General features: G+C 38.2%; 1 protein-coding gene across 1 annotated transcript in view; it reads left to right on the forward strand.

The window, feature by feature from the left end:
• arhgap20b (Rho GTPase activating protein 20b) overlaps positions 1 to 17,527 on the forward strand; it is a 78,891-nt gene extending 61,364 nt beyond the window's left edge. Inside the window, exons 14-15 of the mRNA XM_049466778.1 lie at positions 6,298 to 6,412; positions 10,349 to 17,527. Of these exons, the coding sequence (XP_049322735.1) occupies positions 6,298 to 6,412; positions 10,349 to 12,579 (2,346 nt within the window). The 3' untranslated portion in view covers positions 12,580 to 17,527. The remainder of the gene's footprint in view (positions 1 to 6,297; positions 6,413 to 10,348) is intronic.
• The last annotated feature ends 1,432 nt before the right edge of the window (positions 17,528 to 18,959 follow it).

Genomic DNA, 18,959 nt, shown 5'->3' on the forward strand with positions numbered 1-18,959 from the left:
TAGCTAATTCTAAAGTTAAGATAACTGAGTCACAAGCTGGATTTTATTAAACACACAATGGGTTTAATTTATGTTTTGATTCAGAGAAGAGTCTTTTTAACCAGCTATCAGAAACAATCTCATCACAGTTTACATGGTTAGTTACCTTTCTTTTAGAAAAATCTCCGTATATCCAGATTATTTTTTAACGACAGCTGCTCCGACTAGCTGCCTGAACTCACAGCGAGGGGAGGGGCGGGGCTTCCCGCACACTAAACTGCGCTCCGCAAAACCAGCAAGCTGATTGGCTGTTTCTCCTGAAAGGCGTGACTTTCTCCTTGAACCGGCAACACGATTGGTTAAGAGACACACAGTGCATTGTCGCCTGTGGCCTATATTTTTTTTTATTTAGTATAATATGGGAAATTTACGGGAAAATACTAATACGGGAGGACGGCGGGAAAGAGGAGTAAAATACGGTAGTTTCCCGGCCAAACGGGAGACTTGACAGGTATGAGTTAAACAGCAAGTTTAAAAAAAAAAAACACGTATATTAATAATGCACCTCAATGCTGCATGCATTTTTTTTATCCAGTGCCTGTTAGATTTTCTGTATTATTAGATGCAGACCAAACAAAAGCCACAGCAGCAGAGATAACTCATACTCTGATCAGCACACAAACTGTAGATTTTAAAGAGAATATATTCCACAGCAGAGCTGAACGGCTAGGGAATACTACAGAAGTTACATTCCAGGAGTGGCCAGCCGATCAAAATTACCTCATGAGCGCAGCAACGACTTATCCAAGAGGTCACGAAAGTCCCCACAACAACACCCAAAGAACCCTTTACCTAACCATTACCTAACATAACGTTCATCTAGAAGTGTCGAAGTCTGTTCAAGTTCCACACATAACCACAGATTAACCTCTCTGTCACTGATAAGCGCTTACGTGGAGAAGGACAATGGAGAACTGATAGAAGGAACAGAAAACAGATAGATAAGCTGAAAGAAATTAGATTTTTAGGAGCTATGGTGTGTGAGTCAGTGTGAGTCAAGTTCCACAAATGAAAAAAAATTGCATTATGTTTTTCTATGTTAAAAAATTCATAGTCGCTGGTTTGAATCGCGGAAGAGTCTGAGAGAGAACTTTTTGATTATTTATATATATATATATATATATATATATATATATATATATATATATATATACACACACCAATATCTAGGTCCACCACTGGAATGAAGCTTTTATTAGACACTCATTGGCCGGGACTCCACTTATAGAACTGAAAGCCAACCTGCCTCTACAACTAACTGAAGCAGACAATCAGTTTATCCAATAAGAGCGCTAATCCAGTTATTCTGAAGGTTCTGTGCAGGCTATTAATATGAGTGTAATATCTTTCCTACTGGCCTCAGTGGGGATTTCACCGGTGCTCCAGTGTAATTTGGCAAGGCTCTGCTCTTCACATAAAGCTTATAATAAGTCTTTTCAAGACTAATGAGGGCCTCAGTTTGTGGTGTTACCTGCAGTGTTGCTGTGGTTACTATATATATACAGTGTGTGAAAAAGTGTTTGCCCCTTTATTATTTCATTTTTTGCATGTTTGTCACTCTTAAAAGTTTCAGATTATGAAAAAAAATATTATTCACAGACAACACAAGTAAACACAAAATCCAGTTTTTAAATAAGGGTTTTTATTAGTAAGGGAGGGAAAAAAATCCAAACCTACATAACTTAACTGTGATTTATCACACCTAAATTAATTTTTTCTATCAACACCAGGCCTGATTACTGCCACACCTGTTCTCATTCAAGAAATTACCTAAATAAGACCTGCCTGACAAAGCAGTAGACCAAATCATAGACCAAATGATACTCAAAAGCTAGACATGTTAATATTAAAAAAAAATCAGGGACAAATGAGAAAGACAGAAGTTAGGATTCATCAGTCTGGAAAATGTTATAAAGCCATTTCTAAAATTTTGGGAGCCCAGCGAACCACATATAGAGCTATTATCCACAAAGGGCAAAAACATGGAACAGTGGTGAACCTTCCAATGAGTGGCTGGCTGACCAAAATTACTCCAAGAGCGAGGTGACAACTCATCCAAGAGGTAAAAAAAAAACCAAAAGACACTGGGCGAAAATTTGCCAGGATGAAAACCCTTGCTGAGCAAAAAGAACATTAAGACTTCAAAACTTGAAATATGTTGAATAAAAATATTTTGTGGCATATGTCTCGCCACCAAGATAGTAAGAACAGTTAATGAATGTAACGCAGCTCCTTTAGCTAACTAGGTTAGCAAGTTTGATATGTCTCCGGTTTGGTGTTAAAGCTGTTTAATGTCTTAAAGGGATCTGTGGAATCTATGATCATTTGCTAAGGTGCTTCGGTTATGCTGTCAACAAACGTCCCTCTTCCTCGAGCCAAAAGACACAATTCATACAATCTTTCACTGCATTTTACATTCTATTAATCTAGTGGGTAATGCACACTAGCCATGTTAATCCACTTTACATAAAAATGAATGTTAACTCCAGCACAAATGAGTAACAGATTAGTAAACACACAAGAGAAGCAGCACTTTCTGTCAACATAACATCCTTTAATTAAAGCCTTTAATTAACATTAAAGCCTTTAATTAACATTAAATAACAAGACAAATCTAAAATGTATAAACTAGTCTAAAAGGTGTTTTGTAGACTAAAAATAGACTAAAACTAATAATAACCAAAATACTAAAATGTGACTAAAACTATTATACATTTTATACAGACTAAAACTAAATCAAAATCACCTTTTCATCAAAATTAACACTGGTCTGGAGGCAGAAACCTTTGTAAAACGGATTTACTTGGTCAGAGGGGGTCTATCTGACCTTGGCAAGCTTGCGTCAGATTATTAAACCATGAGTACAGATCTACTCCTCAACTTTTTTGTGGCTTGTGACCCCTCCAGGGCTCCGTACTCCAGGGCTTTGTATGCTTTAGTATGGCAGCGCAGGTTGTGTTCCTTAAACATGGGGACTGACTCCTGGCTTATGAGGCAAAAACAGCCTTTTCCTTACATTGACAAAAAGGTAATCAGAGAACCACTGTTAATTGAACCACCCAAATAATAGCGGCTCTGTGGTGTTTCTGGTGGGTCCTGACTGTTGAAAAACAGGATGATAAAGTATTCAGAGGAACAGACACAGGACTACTTTTTGAAGTGCTTCTATATACTCAGTGGAGCTGAAAAAAATTCAATAATAGGTTTAGAAATGTGTAGGTTGTCATAATGCTATGTTTTTATAATTACTATTTATTGTATTGTAATAATTGTGCAGATGGAAGCACTTTATCTAACACAATTTCTCTACTGAGAGAAACTAGCTTTTTTTTTTTTAAACTGAATTCTCTAACTCTTTTTAATCTTCAGTCCCAGGACTTCTGAATAATGGAACTCAGTGGGACTCAGTGCTGTCGTTAGATGCAGTGGAATTCAGTATGAGGTGTTTTTAACAAGGCCTTACTGACGTCTGTTGGACCTTAAAACCTTCTATACTTGGACAAAGAGCTAGTTGGGTGGCAACCAGCACGTACCACACAACCAAAGAGTTGCCGTTGTCAATGCACTAAATTAAAACAAACAAAGTTAATCTCTTAAATCCAGTGTAATACATTACTGCCAGCTGGACAGTAAAAACGCACTGCAAATGTTTGTGAGGTTTGATTGATGATAAATAGATCCGTGCTGCCATTAATGCTGAATGCGCTGCAGTAATTTCTGAGTGAGCGTGAGCACGCATTCTGAACACAAGTCACACTGCTATAGAAATGCTCAGTACTGTAGATCGTACAATCCAAACGAAAATAAGCTATTAATATATTCATGTGTTTACTTGTGGAGTGATTAAATTAGTGTCTACTTATGTAAATCTTCCTGCAGAGGAGTATATATGCGATTTATGCTTAATTGGTGTGTTTAATATTTAATATGATTTTATGAAGCGACAACCTTGTTTACTCAACATACATTTGCTGTATGGTGTCACCGTTTACATTACATTACATTACATGTACATTTAGCAATAGAGGACATAGAAGTTCACAACACAGGGCCTAAAGAAGGTCAAAGGGAAACAGTGGGATAGAAGAGGAATTGAGGGGCAGAATGAAATGAGGTAGTTTGTTAGAGGTGTTAGGAGAGTAAGAGCTCTTTGAAGAGCTTAAACGTAGTTGGAATACAACCTTGCACCTACAAAAAAGTAACTTAGTAATAGACACTAGAAAAACACAAAAATGGATCATTTTAATGGAAGTTAAAAAGATTAGTAAAGATTTGATTCCTTTAACAGTGCTGCTGCCACCAATCTCCTCCTGCTCACTTACACTACCACTCACTGTAAAAAAAACTGTTTCAGACTTATTCCAAACACAGGCAGAGGTCTGGAAACATGCAGGCAGGTATAACACAGGCCACAGGAATATGCACAGCTTCAAACCAGAATGAACAAAGCTAGATACAACAGCTCTGATCAGGTCAAACCTCCATTCCCCCCGATAGATATTTTATTGAAAAGTTGCTTTCAGTGGTTAAACTTGAGCATTTCTGTGGAGAATTAATTCTGCATGATGAATTAATGATGTCTGTGAGATGCCATGTTCATATAAGTGTATAACAGATGGACTCTTGTTCAGAATGAGAATTTCTGACACATAGAATAAACATTTATGAATGTTTTTTTTTTTTTTAAGATTTGTTTCCAATTTATTCCCATTTATTCTCCCCAATTTAGCCAGGCCAATTGTCTTGCCCATTCAGCTGCTAGTCAGCTGTATATCCCCATCACTAGTGATGCCTCAACACAAGGAAAGTGAAGACAAGCACACGCCTCCTCCGATACATGTAATGTCAGCCACCGCTTCTTTTCACTCTGCTGCTGATGAAGCATTACCAAGCCTGCTTGGAGGAAAGCGCAGCGACTCGGTTCCGATACATCACCTCACAGACGCCTTTTGCTGCAGACATCACCCTTTGGAGTGATGAGGGGAAAGAGTGCCATCTACCCACCCAGTGAGAGCAAGGTCATTTGTGCTCTCTCAGGGCTCCGGTAGCCCATGGCGAGCTGCATGATCGGGAGTTGAAGCAGCAGTCCCATTCATAGTGTCAGTCTCGTTCATCAAAACTACCCAGAGATATTATAATACCTTAAAAACTAAGCTTTATTATATAATTTGCATAATGTTTTATTCATAGGCAGACCAAACACAGATCAGCCAGCTCTGTTGTACACATTACACTAGTACTGTTTATGGTTTCTGCATTCCTTATAGCTGGTTTTAATATTAATTAAAAAATTCTAGACAATCTTAGATTGTTAATGCTAGATTTGTGTATTAATCTTTTGATGAATTGAGATCATTTTCAAGTAAATGGAAATAGTGTCAAAGATTTATCGTGCAGTGAGGAAAACAAATCATTATGCATCTATAATCGTTTTATAATTGCATTGCAGACCACTGATTGGTAATCAAATCTAATCGTAGTGTGCCAAGAGATTCTCAACCCTAGTTGTTACACTTTAAAAGATGCAGTGGTTACACCCTGGTACCACTATTCACTAGTGGAATAGAACAAAAAAAAAAGTTTAATAAGAAGCTGGCAAAAATAAAAACAAAATTCTGCTTCATGCTAAGCTTTAGATGGATTTGATTTACTCAGGGTGTCTCCTACAGAAAAAAAAAAAAAATCTGTGTTTGCTCTTTATTACAGTAGGGTGCCTGCTGTCAGTAATGGAACCTATCTAGTTGACCTGATTTAGGGACACTATCAACACATGACATAAAAAGAGATTGTTTCCAGTGTTGTTTCTGTTTGCTTCCTCAATCTTTATTTACTTATTTATTTATTTAATTTGATGACCTGAAAAATAACAGTGTAACAGTGTTCAGTAACAGAGTGCAAACACAGAGGAGAGACTCGTGGCTACAGATTTGTGTTCTATAGATGAAAGAAAACGATAGTCATGCATCCAAATAATAGTTAACCATTCATCCAATAGTTCCTGTTTTTTTTTTTTTTAAGTTATAACACAATATACAACTGACTGACTGCACAAGTACTACAGTTTGCTAAGCTACTGAAAAAAATGTTAAAATACAATCCTAAATGTGTTACAGTATTGTTTAAACCTATTGCTATGATACTTCAGACAAGATAGTGTTTGGGCCTGTTGCCCAAGCGGTGCTCAGGGTGCTGACACTGGTGATTTGTTTTATGTTTACACTTGTTTTTCTTTGCTATTTTTCCACTGTCTCTGTCCAGGTGGCTGCACTCGTCCGATTCCTGATAGAAAGCTCCCCCACCATCTTTGGCGATGAAGTGGAAAGCACATTTGCTGCACTGTTGAACGCAGCACAGGAAACGGATGACCCCACAGGTCAGCACTTTTATTGATGCTTTGAGAAAACAGTGGTATGAAACTGAAGACAACTAAACTATCAATCATCTTACTGTACTGTACACTCAGTTTCTTGCTGTTGCAAACAGACTTTGGGCCCTATTTTAGCGAACTCTAGATAGGCCGTCAACTGTGCACCGTGCAGCATGACTTAGCCATGTCAATATGTCTATATGTGCTATCGTAACGCCGGGACTTCACTGGCTCTCACTTTGGCACTTTTTTAAAAAGCTATTTAAAGACACAGACAGGTTGTTGGTGGAGTGTAAGCTGGCAATGAGGTTTATATGGGGTGGTGGATGAACATATTTTTTGTACAAAATGTCTGTAAAAGTTATGACAGATTTGCATAAAGTAAGATATCTTAACATGTATGACTAAGATGGGAGTGGCTACTCAATTTATGCACTGCCCATATCTTTAAAACACATACTGAAAGCCAATTCTATAACCCAATTGGAGTAATATGAAATGTTAGTTTATAAATTAGCAGCTACATCTTAATGACACCTGTAGGCTACATGTAGGCTATAGACTATGTTCCACAATGACTTACCTAAAGCAGTGAGATGTGTTGCATCTCTGAGGAGTCTCCTTTGGTTCATCTTGGCTTTTCAGACCAGAGCTAACTTTGTTCAGTTATTTGCAGGAAAACAGCTAGCAACAAGTCAAGCGACTTTTTTTACAACAGTTTCACTCTCAGTGCACTCTTACTCTCTCTCTCTTTCTCTCACTCTGTCTCCTCTGCTCCAAGACAAAGAACAGCCCACTCAGACTGAGGGTTTCAGAATCTCAGAAACTAATCCCAAAAATGTTTGCAGCAAAGAAAATATGGGCAGTTATATATATATATATGTATATAAAAAACTTCATGAAGACATTTAACATGTATCTGTAGCTAATGTGGCCTATTGTAACAAACTTTTATGTTAAGCATTAATGTAAAAATGTAAAGTCTAAGCGCCACCTAAAGGTTTCACATTATTTTAACTTCTAAAAATGTAAATGTTAATTTAAAATGACAGTAACATATTTAATTAAACTTAAAATAGATACATTTAAATAAGTATTCTGACGGAAAACTTGACGGAAAAATTGTTGCTACAGGAATTCCAGAAAAATGCTAACTGACGTCACTGGTAGACTTGGAGTGATTGTGGGGGAGACTGTAGAGAATAATAATAATATCTAGTGCTGTGCAGACTGTACTGGGATCTGACTCTCTCAAAGAACCTGCAAAATAACAAAACAGGCAACGATATTATCTGTGTCTGATATTTTAGTCAAACCACACGCACAAAAGCAGAGTGTAAACCTATCACATATCTCGGTGAGCTAGCCAGGCATATAGTTAGCTAACCTATATTAGCTAACTAACGCTAACTAACTAAGTAAATAACGAAGATTAGAAACGTTGCAGTGACATATTAGGGACACCTGCTAGCTAGTATAGTTTAGACTGTGAAAGTCACATTTATAAATCTTTATAATCCAACTAATTGAACTAGTTTTAGCCTAGAAGCCCCTGGGCTTTGCAAGTCCCTGTTTGCGAGTGCAGGGGAGGACAGCTCTGAGCACGCTGTGTAATAAGCTATATTACTCACTAGCAAGGCTAATTAATGCAGCAAAAATGGGCGAAGAAATTACACTTACCCTGTTTACTTCAATAAACCTGGAGGCTCTTCAAAACCTCTCATTAAATCCGAGACGCCTTTTACCATCCTTTTAGTTTATGTGGTTCATTTTTGTTTAATTGCATGTCATTAAAATACACACAGAGCAGCACACACAGAGCAATAAATAAATTACAGTCCCAACAGTATACATCCAATTTCAGATTTGCCACTTTCTACTCTCTTTTCATCATCAACATGCCAATAGTTCAAAAGATGCTGTAGGTTCAATGGTGTTTTTTCTGAGTAAATGAAATAGCTAGTTTGTAATATTGTCTGGTCCAATTACCACTGCATGCATTCGTAACTTTGTCCACAGTGCACCATGCCGCATTAAACTGGTGAGGAATGTGAGGTGTGCCAGTGCATTCATTGCAAGTTCCATTGGGAGGAACATGATGGAAATGATGGATGATCTATAATTAGTTTCATGCTAGCAGAAGGAAAATTGTGTCTCTGTAGGGCGGCTGTCAGAAAGCTTTCAGAAAAGATTGTACCTTTTCAACCAGTTAATGATGAACACTTAATTGCACTAAAGCCACAGCTTTTGGTGAAAAGGAAATCTCATAAAAAATACAAGTTTTTACAAGCTCAGCTAATATATTTTCAAGCGTGTGTTCCAGCATGACCCTGGGGCACATATTAAGATGCTCTCTTGTGTAAAACCAGCAAACACAAAGAATAAAAAAAATAATAGTTAAAGCAAATGATATAAATATTTTCTGGTGCAAATAAAAAAATGGCCCACATGAGACCCAGAGTAAAAAAACATGTTATCCAGAATATTAAGCAGAATACAGCAAAATAACCTTGTGTAGGCAGCAAGCCCAAACACTTTTTAAACTCTGTTTAGTCTTAAATTGCTGTGTTTGGTGGCTGTGTTTTAATTAGTGAAAAGGCAGAATGAAAATCACAGTTTTTCATTCATTCATTTAGCTATTTCATCATTATTTCATCAATTAAATAATATTTTCAAAGGCAAATACCAAGAATACATTTGTAAACATTTCAACAAAGCATAATACAATGTTAATAAGTGTAATAAGTAATAAGTGTACTAAGTATATATTTTAAGCTTTTAAAATGCAAGTCTGGAGCAGGTTGACTTCAATACTAGCTAGCAGTTTTTCTGAGCTGGATTACTTGCTGAATTGATGACAGACCTGATGACAGTACCTGTGTGAGTACTGCTCACTCCTCACTGCTCTGTGCCAATTAGCGTTGAGGAAATTAGTACACATCATTGTTATCCAATGAAAAAGAAGTATCTCTTTTAATTTTTTTCGCTTTTAGCTTACTACATAATTTGGACACACAAACTTTTGACTTTCATGGCAAAAGTCATGACACATCATTGGTGGTTGAGAGGTGGGACTACAAGGGCATTGGCCCTAGCTGAATTCTGATTGGCTCCTTAAATGGCCTCTGTTCTTTCACTCATCTGTCCTTTGCCTGATTTGTAGTTCCATGCCCAAACACTAGTGGCACTACTGAGCCCAATAGGAATGTACAGTATGATTAAAGCTCACGTAGAAGAGATGTGACAGTAAAAAACTGACAGTATTTGTGAAAAAGTTAAAAGGTTTTTAAAAATTAATAATATGCTGGATTTTCTCACATGCTATGTGTGTTTGAGGGTATTTTGTCTCTGGAGTTAATGGAGTTAATCTTGTGCCAAACGTTTTACCCAAAAATATAACATTGCAGATTGTATTTACATATGAAAGAAAACGAAATGAAGAGGCAAAAGACTTTATCAGCAAAATCCACAGACAATTTACAGAAAATCCACAAAAACAAAAAAGGAGGCAAAGCCTGGCAAAATTTCTAAATGCAATTAAATATACAATATTTTTACAGTGGAAGCTTTTTAAAATTACATTTAAGTGTTTGTACATGTAGCAATTGGTGAAAATTTTTTGGCCAAAATCTTAGATCCACCACTGTGGGACATGATACTAGGTCTTGTCCTGTGACATTTGGTGTATTAGTGTATAGTTTTGTCACATTATCAACCCAACTAACATATTATTCTAAATCAGTTGTTAACAGCAGCTTTCTTTTACATTGTATTTTTTTATGATGGATGGGCCAAGAGAAATGGTTCAAAACGGCATACAATAAATTCTCACTATAAATGAATAATGTCTCATTATTCCAATGGAAATCAATCATGTTATTGTACAAGGCTTTTTTGGAACAATGACAATACTGTGTCCTTCTTTTTTTTACTTTCTTCTAGCTGATGCGTCATTTCTCCTTCACTCCTCCTCAGAGGACACTGATCTGGATGGTCTTACATCCCCTCTCCACTCACCAGACCTCGAATTCTTCCTTCCTCTCACCACTCTTCAAAGAGAAGTGCATCCTTTGAAGATCACAATGGCGGCAGCAGAAGGGGCGTACAGCTGTGGGGCTCTGAATTTGAAGTCGTCGCGATCCAGCACATCAGTCAGTTCTCTTGCCATTGAGGAACTTCTGTCTAGAAGCCGATGTCTTTCAGAGCCTTCTATGTGCCAGGCAACTTGTGGAACTCCAGTCCTGCCTCACATCCCTGTTCTTCGCCAGTCCAGCTGCGATAATTCCGTTACGGACGGTAAAAGAGTTCGGTCACAGGATGCTATGGGGTTCAGCCCTCTTTTGCAGGCTCGCAAAGGTGGAACAAGCAAGGGGCGTTGTTACGCCTTCTGGAAGTCGCCACAGTTCTCGTCGCGCTTTCGCCATCCTGCCCAGAGACTTGCGAGCATGTCCAGTCTTTCGTCCACCACCACCACTTCTTCTCTCAGCTCACTGGACAGTGCTGTTTCATTTAGCTCCGCCGAGCCAATCCCTAGCCCTAGCCCTAGTGACAATCAGCCCCGCCCCTTTTTGTTTGGTGCTTCTGCGAAATTGCGCCCACTGACTCCAGAGATGCCAAGAAAGCTATGGAAGATGGCGTTCACTTATGAAGAGCAAGAAGTAGCAGAAGTACGAGATGAAGACTACGACTCTGGAGGAGAGACAAATGGATCAAGAGATTGTTTGACACTTAGGGATGATGGTACAGATGAAAACGAGGGAGGGGATACATCTCTGGTGGAAGGAAACAAAAGGTCTGAGAGATTTTTTGCAAAGGCGAAAGAAATGGATGGAAATAGTTTAATGAAGGTAAAGGAGGGTGGAAAAATGATGATAGAGGAAGAGAAAGAAGATAACAAAAAGAACTCTAGTTTAGAAAGCCCCACCAGTGGCCTGGAAGGTGAGTTGCCTGTATCTGAAACTGTGATCAGTGTGGAGCAAAGTGTCTGTAATATAAGATCCATGGAGACATGCCCAAGTCGTGATGACCCTGAAAGTCTTCGTGACACAAGCGCACCTGGCATTGATGAAGGAATCTCGCAGGAGAAGACATGCCGGCAGACGCCTGATAATGAGAAATGGGACTTGGGGCAAATACTTCCAGATACACAGCCCTGCCTTGTACACACACTTACACATAAAGACCCCCTCACTCGAAAAACACCCACACAAATGAACCCCTGCAGCCATAGTCAAAGGGAGACATCTGTTGCTCATATTCGCCTGGAGCGACCACTCTCGAATTCTGACACACACACGGGCCAAACAGCCGTTAACACACTCCCCACAGTGCGAGGCAAGGTGAACAGAATGAAGATTACTTTCTTCCCCACTGTGGGCAGAGTGATGCTCAAACAGTCCCGCATCAAAGGTCTCAGAGGACTAGGGGTTTCACATGGTGTCTCTTCTGATGCCAATGAGTCTGAGGTCATCACTGGGGCAGAAAGTAAAGCAGAGAGTGTAGCCCAGGTGAATATCCCACAATCCTTGTTTTACAGGCAAAATGTTCCACTGGTTCTGCATTCTACATCGCTAGGAAAGGCACCCAGCACAGACTGTGGTGGTAACGATGTTGAAAATATGACTGAACATGTGAGCTGTGCATGCAGGGATGATTGCATTAGCAAGGAAACGGAAGATGATGCTAGCAGTGGCTTTAGCAGTGCTGCCTCTGCTGGTGACAATCCGTGCACCCAAGATTTCTCCGCCAACGATCCTGATGTGGGACATATAGTCACCATTAATGCTTCAGATAACCTTGGCCACACCGTTAGCATTAGCAGAGTTAACAACATTACCAACAACAACATTAGCAAAAGTATGAGCATGTCTCCTGGTCACACTGACCAGTCCTCCAAAGTCCCCAGCAAAAGTCCCGGGACCTTCCGCCACACCATACGCATTCGTCTGCCAACTAACGTCCGCAACACCGTCAAGGCATACTTTGGTCATTCGCAGACACTTACCCAAGCTAACGCAGAATCTGCTATGTCTGCGCACACACCCCCCAAAGCCCAAACCAGGCAGCTGTTCAGCAGCAAACTGCAGTGGCAGAGAACAGGTAGTAGCACTCATTCCCATATTGAACCGGGTGCTGCCGCAGGCCAGGCGCTTTCCGATGAATCTTCTGCATGACCCAGACACTAAACAGTGAAACAAATCTGCCACGAGTTGATCCTTGGGTCACTAACCTATATTTAGTTCACTGTAGGTCTGTTAACTTGAGACTAAACTAAATTCTTTCATTTTTTTTAAATCCAACATTTCCGTTTAGATGCAACTTTTTTAAAGAGTGTATTTTGCGCATTAAACTGATCAATTTAAATATTAAATATTGGTATTGTAAATTAGCAAATTGCACCTAGTCTTCCTGGCTAATCAGTGACTAACGCGGAGCTTTGCACGTAGATGATTCAAGTGAGGATATACTGATGATAATATACATAATCAGGAGTGTCAGAAGTAGTCTCATTTTCCATTAACAAGGGCATGAGCATCTGTGCTGTCAGATGATGAGCCTTAGCAGCAGCACTTGCTTTCTCTGCTTCATCTGGAACATTTTGGCTCATTCCTGCTCCTGAATATTCAGAAAAGCATGCTGAAGGATGGCCCATTAAATATATGACTTGGGTTTGGGCTGCTTTGACTTTGCTGAAAATAATCGCTACAGTAGCATATAGCACGCTCGCAGTAACCAAATGCAAATATGTTTAAATATGTTTTAACTTCAGAGTGTATGTAGTGTGTTGTTTTTAAATATTTAATACTGATTTTGTTGATAAGTAGACACCCTGTTAAACATGACATATATTGAATTTTATATTTGAAAAGAAGTAGGACATGCCTTTTTAGGGGGATTTTCACACCTGTAGTTCGTTTCCCTGGTCCGAATTAGCGTTTTTCCCCCTTGGTTTGGTTTGTTTTCAGACAGGCACAAACCTAAATGCACCAAAATGTGCCCCAACAAACCATCTTAGCACGTTATCTTCTCTGATTGGTCAAAGCTGTCTGGCACAGAAGCAATATAGCAAGATGAGGATGGCACGTGCTAGTATTCGGGCCATTACATTACTAGTGATACAGGAGCATATATTAACATATATTAAAATGTTAATGTTAATGCATTTGGGATGCACTAAGCTCCCTGTTTCAGCTGCATATATATACCCGTTAAAAATGAATGTATATTAGTAAAATGTAAATATTTTAAAGAAGTTTAGTTGGGATTTTTGGCCAGTGTTCTTGTGAGTTTCTGCTGATGATCATCTTCATACCAGACTGCATACGTCTGCTATGTTTTTGCTGGAGTGTGGGCATGACGTGTGCAGGTGAGATAGATAAACTGATAGATAAACTCAAGCTGAAATTAAATAGGAATAATGAGGCTATTTTTTAAAATGTAAGGATAAGAAGGTTCAGATAATTGTGTAAAAATGTGAGTAGAATTAGAAAAAGTCTAAAAGCTAACCCTCCGGTAAAGTATAGATAACCAAAATTTTGCTTAAGTAAGATAAAGAAGTAATTGTACTTCATAACCTGACACCTCTGTATGGTTGATCCTATAAACCCGAATTGGGTAATTGGTCTTTCAAATTGGGGAGAATTTGCATAAGGAATAAAAATGTCATCTTTGCCTGTGCTACACAGAAATATGTACTATTCCAGAACACTTTTTTTTGCAAACCTGGTTTTGTAAAACTGCCAATTTGGATCAGAGCAAACAAACTATAGGTGATAAAAACGTCCTAAAATATCAAGTATGTCAGAGGTGTGGTTTAGGGCTATGCTCCATACACAACAATGAAAGTAAGAAAAGCTGCATAATTAATTGTGTGCCCTTTAATAAGCTATCCCTTATTTACATTGCCTGAGGAACATACAATGAAAGTAAGAAAAGCTGCATAATTAATTGTGTGCCCTTTAATAAGCTATCCCTTATTTACATTGCCTGAGGAACATATCTCGTTTATACTGATAAAGCTCGTTTTATCAAATAGCTTTCTCAGTATACTTAAAAAAGTAGCCAGAGCAAACATGCTAATGTGATTAATATTGCATAGAAGCTGGAAGCTGCCAATTAGCATGGTGTCTTTTGCATAATGCAGATAGATCCCTGCAGTCGTGTTGTGGCATAAATTAATGGGGTTGATGGGAAGGACCCTACTAGGAGCACCACACAGGGAAATTTCTAAGCATTATGCTAGAAACATCTATAACCCCAACTCCAATGAAGATGAATACGATGATTTGCCAATTCTTTTCAATCTATATATTAAAATGAATACACTACAAAAACAAGATATCCATTGTTCAAACAGATACACTTTACTGTTTTTCTCAAATATTCACTCATTTTGAATTTAATGTCTGCAACACGCTCCAAAGAAGTTGAGACAGGGGCCTGTTTACCACTGGGTTACATCACTTTTCCTTTTAACAACACTCAGTAAGCGTTTACGAACCGAGGACACAAATTGTTGAAGCTCTAAAGGTGGAATTATTCATCATTCTTGCTTGATGTACAACTTCAGTCGCTCAACAGTCCAGAGTCTCCGTTGTCGCATTTTACGCTTCATAATGCGGCACACATTTTTAAAGGGAAGTAGGTCTAAACTGCAGGCAGGCCAGACTAATACCCACTCACTTGTGCCATGAAGCCATGCTGTCGTAACAAGTGCATTGTCTTGCTAAAATAAGCAGGACGTCTCTGAAAAAGATGTTGCTTGGATGGCAGCATCAACGGTCCCTTTACAGATGCGCAAGTTACTAATGCCATGGGCACTAACGCACCCCAAGCCATCAGAGATGCTGGATTTTGAACTTTTTTTGCTGATAACAATCTTAAAAATCCTTAAAACCTCAGGACACTTTTCCACTTTGCATCAGTCCATCTCAGATGATCTCAAGCTCAGAGAACTCGGCATCATTTCTGGGTGGTGTTGATATCTGCCTTTCTCTTTGCATGTCAGAGTTTTAACTTGCACTTGTAGATGGAGTGACAAAAGTCACGGGCATTCAATGTTGGTTTTCTGCCTTGCCTTTTACTTGCAGAGATTTCTCCAAATTCTCTGAAGCTTTTGATGATATTATGGACTGTAGTTCCTTAAATTCCTTGCAATTGCTTGTTGAGAAATGTTGTTCTTAAACTGTTGAACCACTGCGTGAGCAAACAGTCAAAGTGGTGAACCTCACCCCACCCTTGCTTGTGAACGACTTAGCCTTTCAGGGATGCTCCCTTTATACCCAATCATGACACTCCCCTGTTTCCAATTAATTTGTTAATCTGTGAAATGTTCTAAACAGTTGTTTTTTGAGTATTCCTCCACTTTCCCAGTTTTTTGTCTCCTCTTTACAAACGTCTTTGGAACGTGTTGCAGCATCAAATTAAAAATTAGTGAATATTTCAACATTTGAACATTAAATATCTTGTCTTTGCAGTGTGTTCAATTGAATATAGAATGAAAAGAATTTGCAAATCATTGTATTCTGTTTATATTTATGTTTATGTCACACAACGTCCCTACTTCATTGGAATTAGGGACCATGGTCATCAATACTATGGAATTGACTGGTTGTGTATGTCTGTGTGTGTAGAAAACACACAGTGAAATCAAGGTCAAGGACACAGTGACAAAGTCAAGTCTCTTGTAAGTGTCTGTGTGAGTTAGTATGTGTGTGTGCGTGTGCACGCATGTGTGTGTACACATGTAGAACAATGAACAATCAGTCACTCAGTGGTTAATGTGTGGGTGTGTACATGTAGAACAATAAAACCAATCAGTCAATCAGTTTACTAATTTAATAATTAGTAAAACTTCATAAGTAGCAGGTTGTCAGATAATGAAAGATTGAGAAAAGAGTCAGTTTTGTATATTTTTATGATTATTTAAGTTTTACACACTGACAACTTATATAGGAAAGTCACATATTCATTTTTTGATGCTATTTCTGAACAATTTTACATTATAAATATGTAATGATTAATATTTGTTGTTTCTTTTTTGATACAGATGTATAAACACTCTTATATATCACATAGCATGTCACCTTTGTCAATGTATAGTGCAACACCTCCTTTCCAACAGAATAGCTGCATCCCTACAAAGACTACACTAACATAAAAAAAGGTTTGTTCTGGGACTGTAGTTCTATATTTGTAGGCATACATGTGCATCCAAGCCTGCTCATATGGTTTGTGACATTGGTTGGAGTGTCAGCGATTTATATATAATTTATTCTACCCAGCACCAAAAAAGGCCTCCACTGTTATTATTATATGTACTGGTACATAGGATTTATTGACCTACCCTTGAGATGTGTCTCAAGTTGCATCTGGATTTACTGACGAAGCCACAGCAACACATTTAACTCCTAAAAAGAAAATTCATTTATTACAAATTCTCTAGTCACACCATGTCAGCCCTTAAAACTGTTTTGTGGTGCAAATTATGTATTGTATGTAACGGGGGGTGGGGGTCTTGAAGGACACACAAGCAGTGAGTGTCCTTCTGTTCTTCAGAAGAGAAGGACTCTTTTCTTGGCCACGTTTGGAGGATGCTTTAATGATGCAACAGCTGAGAAATGCAGCAGTCCTCAGTTGCAGCCTATATGATTGACCTCTGGTAGCTTCTCCGTGCATGCATACAAATATTTGGTTTGCTGAAGAATGAATGGAGAAAAAGTATTTCAGGGGAAGACTAAAAAAATTAAGACACTACAATGTAAACTATAGAAACTGTAAATATTAAAAAGTAAACAGAAACGTGAAGTAAATTCAAAGTTGAAAAAAAAAATTAAAATAGAATGAAAGAATGCAATAAAGTTAAACACTGGAAAAGTGATTACTGTGATAGTAAATCTAAAATCTGAAGAATTACATTGGGTACGAAAGTGTGCTCAAACTCATATTTTGCTTGTTTTGCATTTAGAGGATGCGTCAGTGATGCAACAGCTGAGAAATGCTGAGAACATTCCTTAGTTCCTCAGCTGATAGGCTTCGGCATGGAGTTAATCTGCATCTGTTTTGTATCATCAATCATCTTAATTTCGACATGCTTACCTGAACAAAAAAAAAACAAAAACAGTGACTAAACACACATCTGGATATTATAGAGGCTTGTGTACAGTTCTTATATACTCATTAAAAAAAATTATAAAAAAAAACATATCACATACTGCTGCATCCTTCAGCATTTATTTAGATGTCAGTCCGATATGTAAATTATTGCAGGTGAGATTTGATTAGATACTGGGTCTTTACACAACAAAAAATATATTTATGTCTTGTCATGGTGAGCACAGAATGCAGACGTGCAGATACTGATAAAAACGTGTTTATTAAAAAATAAACAGATGTAAGACGTAGTCAATACAGAAAAATGGGTAATCACCAATAACCAGAGCAATGAAGACAAAACCATACCATAAACGAGAGACAGTCCAGAGTTCATACACGAGAGATCCAATGTCAGAGGTAATCCAAGAGGCAGTAGTGAAAACACAGTCCAGGTAATACACAAGCAATCCAATATCAGAGGCAAAGGCAATAATCTGCGTTGAGAAAACAAAGGCAAGGTCATACACAAGATAAACAGAGACATGAGATAAAGTAACGCTTTGTAATGAGGAGAACCTACAATACGCGGCGTGGGTGTTTGTGTGGAGTGCTCTTTTATAGTGCCAGTAATCAGTATTCGGGGCTTCCTGGAGGAAGCAGGTGAGGTGTCACGTGATCAGGTGAGTGCGTGATGTCAGCGGGTGGTGCATTCTGGGTAATGTAGTTGTTGACCTGAGAACCTCCGTTAGAGCTGGGTGTGGAAGGGACAGAGGAGCTAACAGCACCAGACGTGACATGTCTATATATTTATAAGCTATACCCCTATAACAAGGCTCTCAGAGGCTACTTTTTGGCAGTGCACCTCCGGGTGAGAGATCACTATATAATTAACATGCCTCTATTTTGCACACAAACATATTTTGCAATTACAATAAACCCAAATAATCATTATAGTCAGTGGTCAATAGAACAATAATCTCGATTGAATTATTAACTGAAGCTCTGAAGGCAGCTCTGTATTAATATTAGTATAAAAATATTTACAGCATACAGTAACACTGTGTTATAGAGTCAGTGAATTTTGTTTATGGCGCTGCCCATTGGCTTCAGTGTGTTAACAGAGTGTCTTTCTTATATTTGATGGAAATTGCAATTGATTATACACTAAAAAAATGACACATCAAATGATTGCATTAAAAAGCACTGAAATATTACTTTGTCAAGATATAATTTATGTTTATGTCCATTTTATATTTGTTTCTATGTTGTGTGTGTGGTCTTTCCTTTTTAAAATGTTATTTCTGTCTCTATTCACCTGGTTAAAAAATAGACAATGGACAAAAACTTGAATTGTTAAAGCAACAAGGACACAGAAGACATGCATTCAAGAAAGAAATATTAAAAAAAGAAGGAAAAAAAATGTTCGTTTTGGTTTTGTAATGTGTGTGTAGACTGAATT

This window comes from Astyanax mexicanus, chromosome 1 (genome assembly GCF_023375975.1).
Source record: "Astyanax mexicanus isolate ESR-SI-001 chromosome 1, AstMex3_surface, whole genome shotgun sequence".
Classification (NCBI taxonomy): Eukaryota; Metazoa; Chordata; class Actinopteri; order Characiformes; family Acestrorhamphidae; genus Astyanax; species Astyanax mexicanus.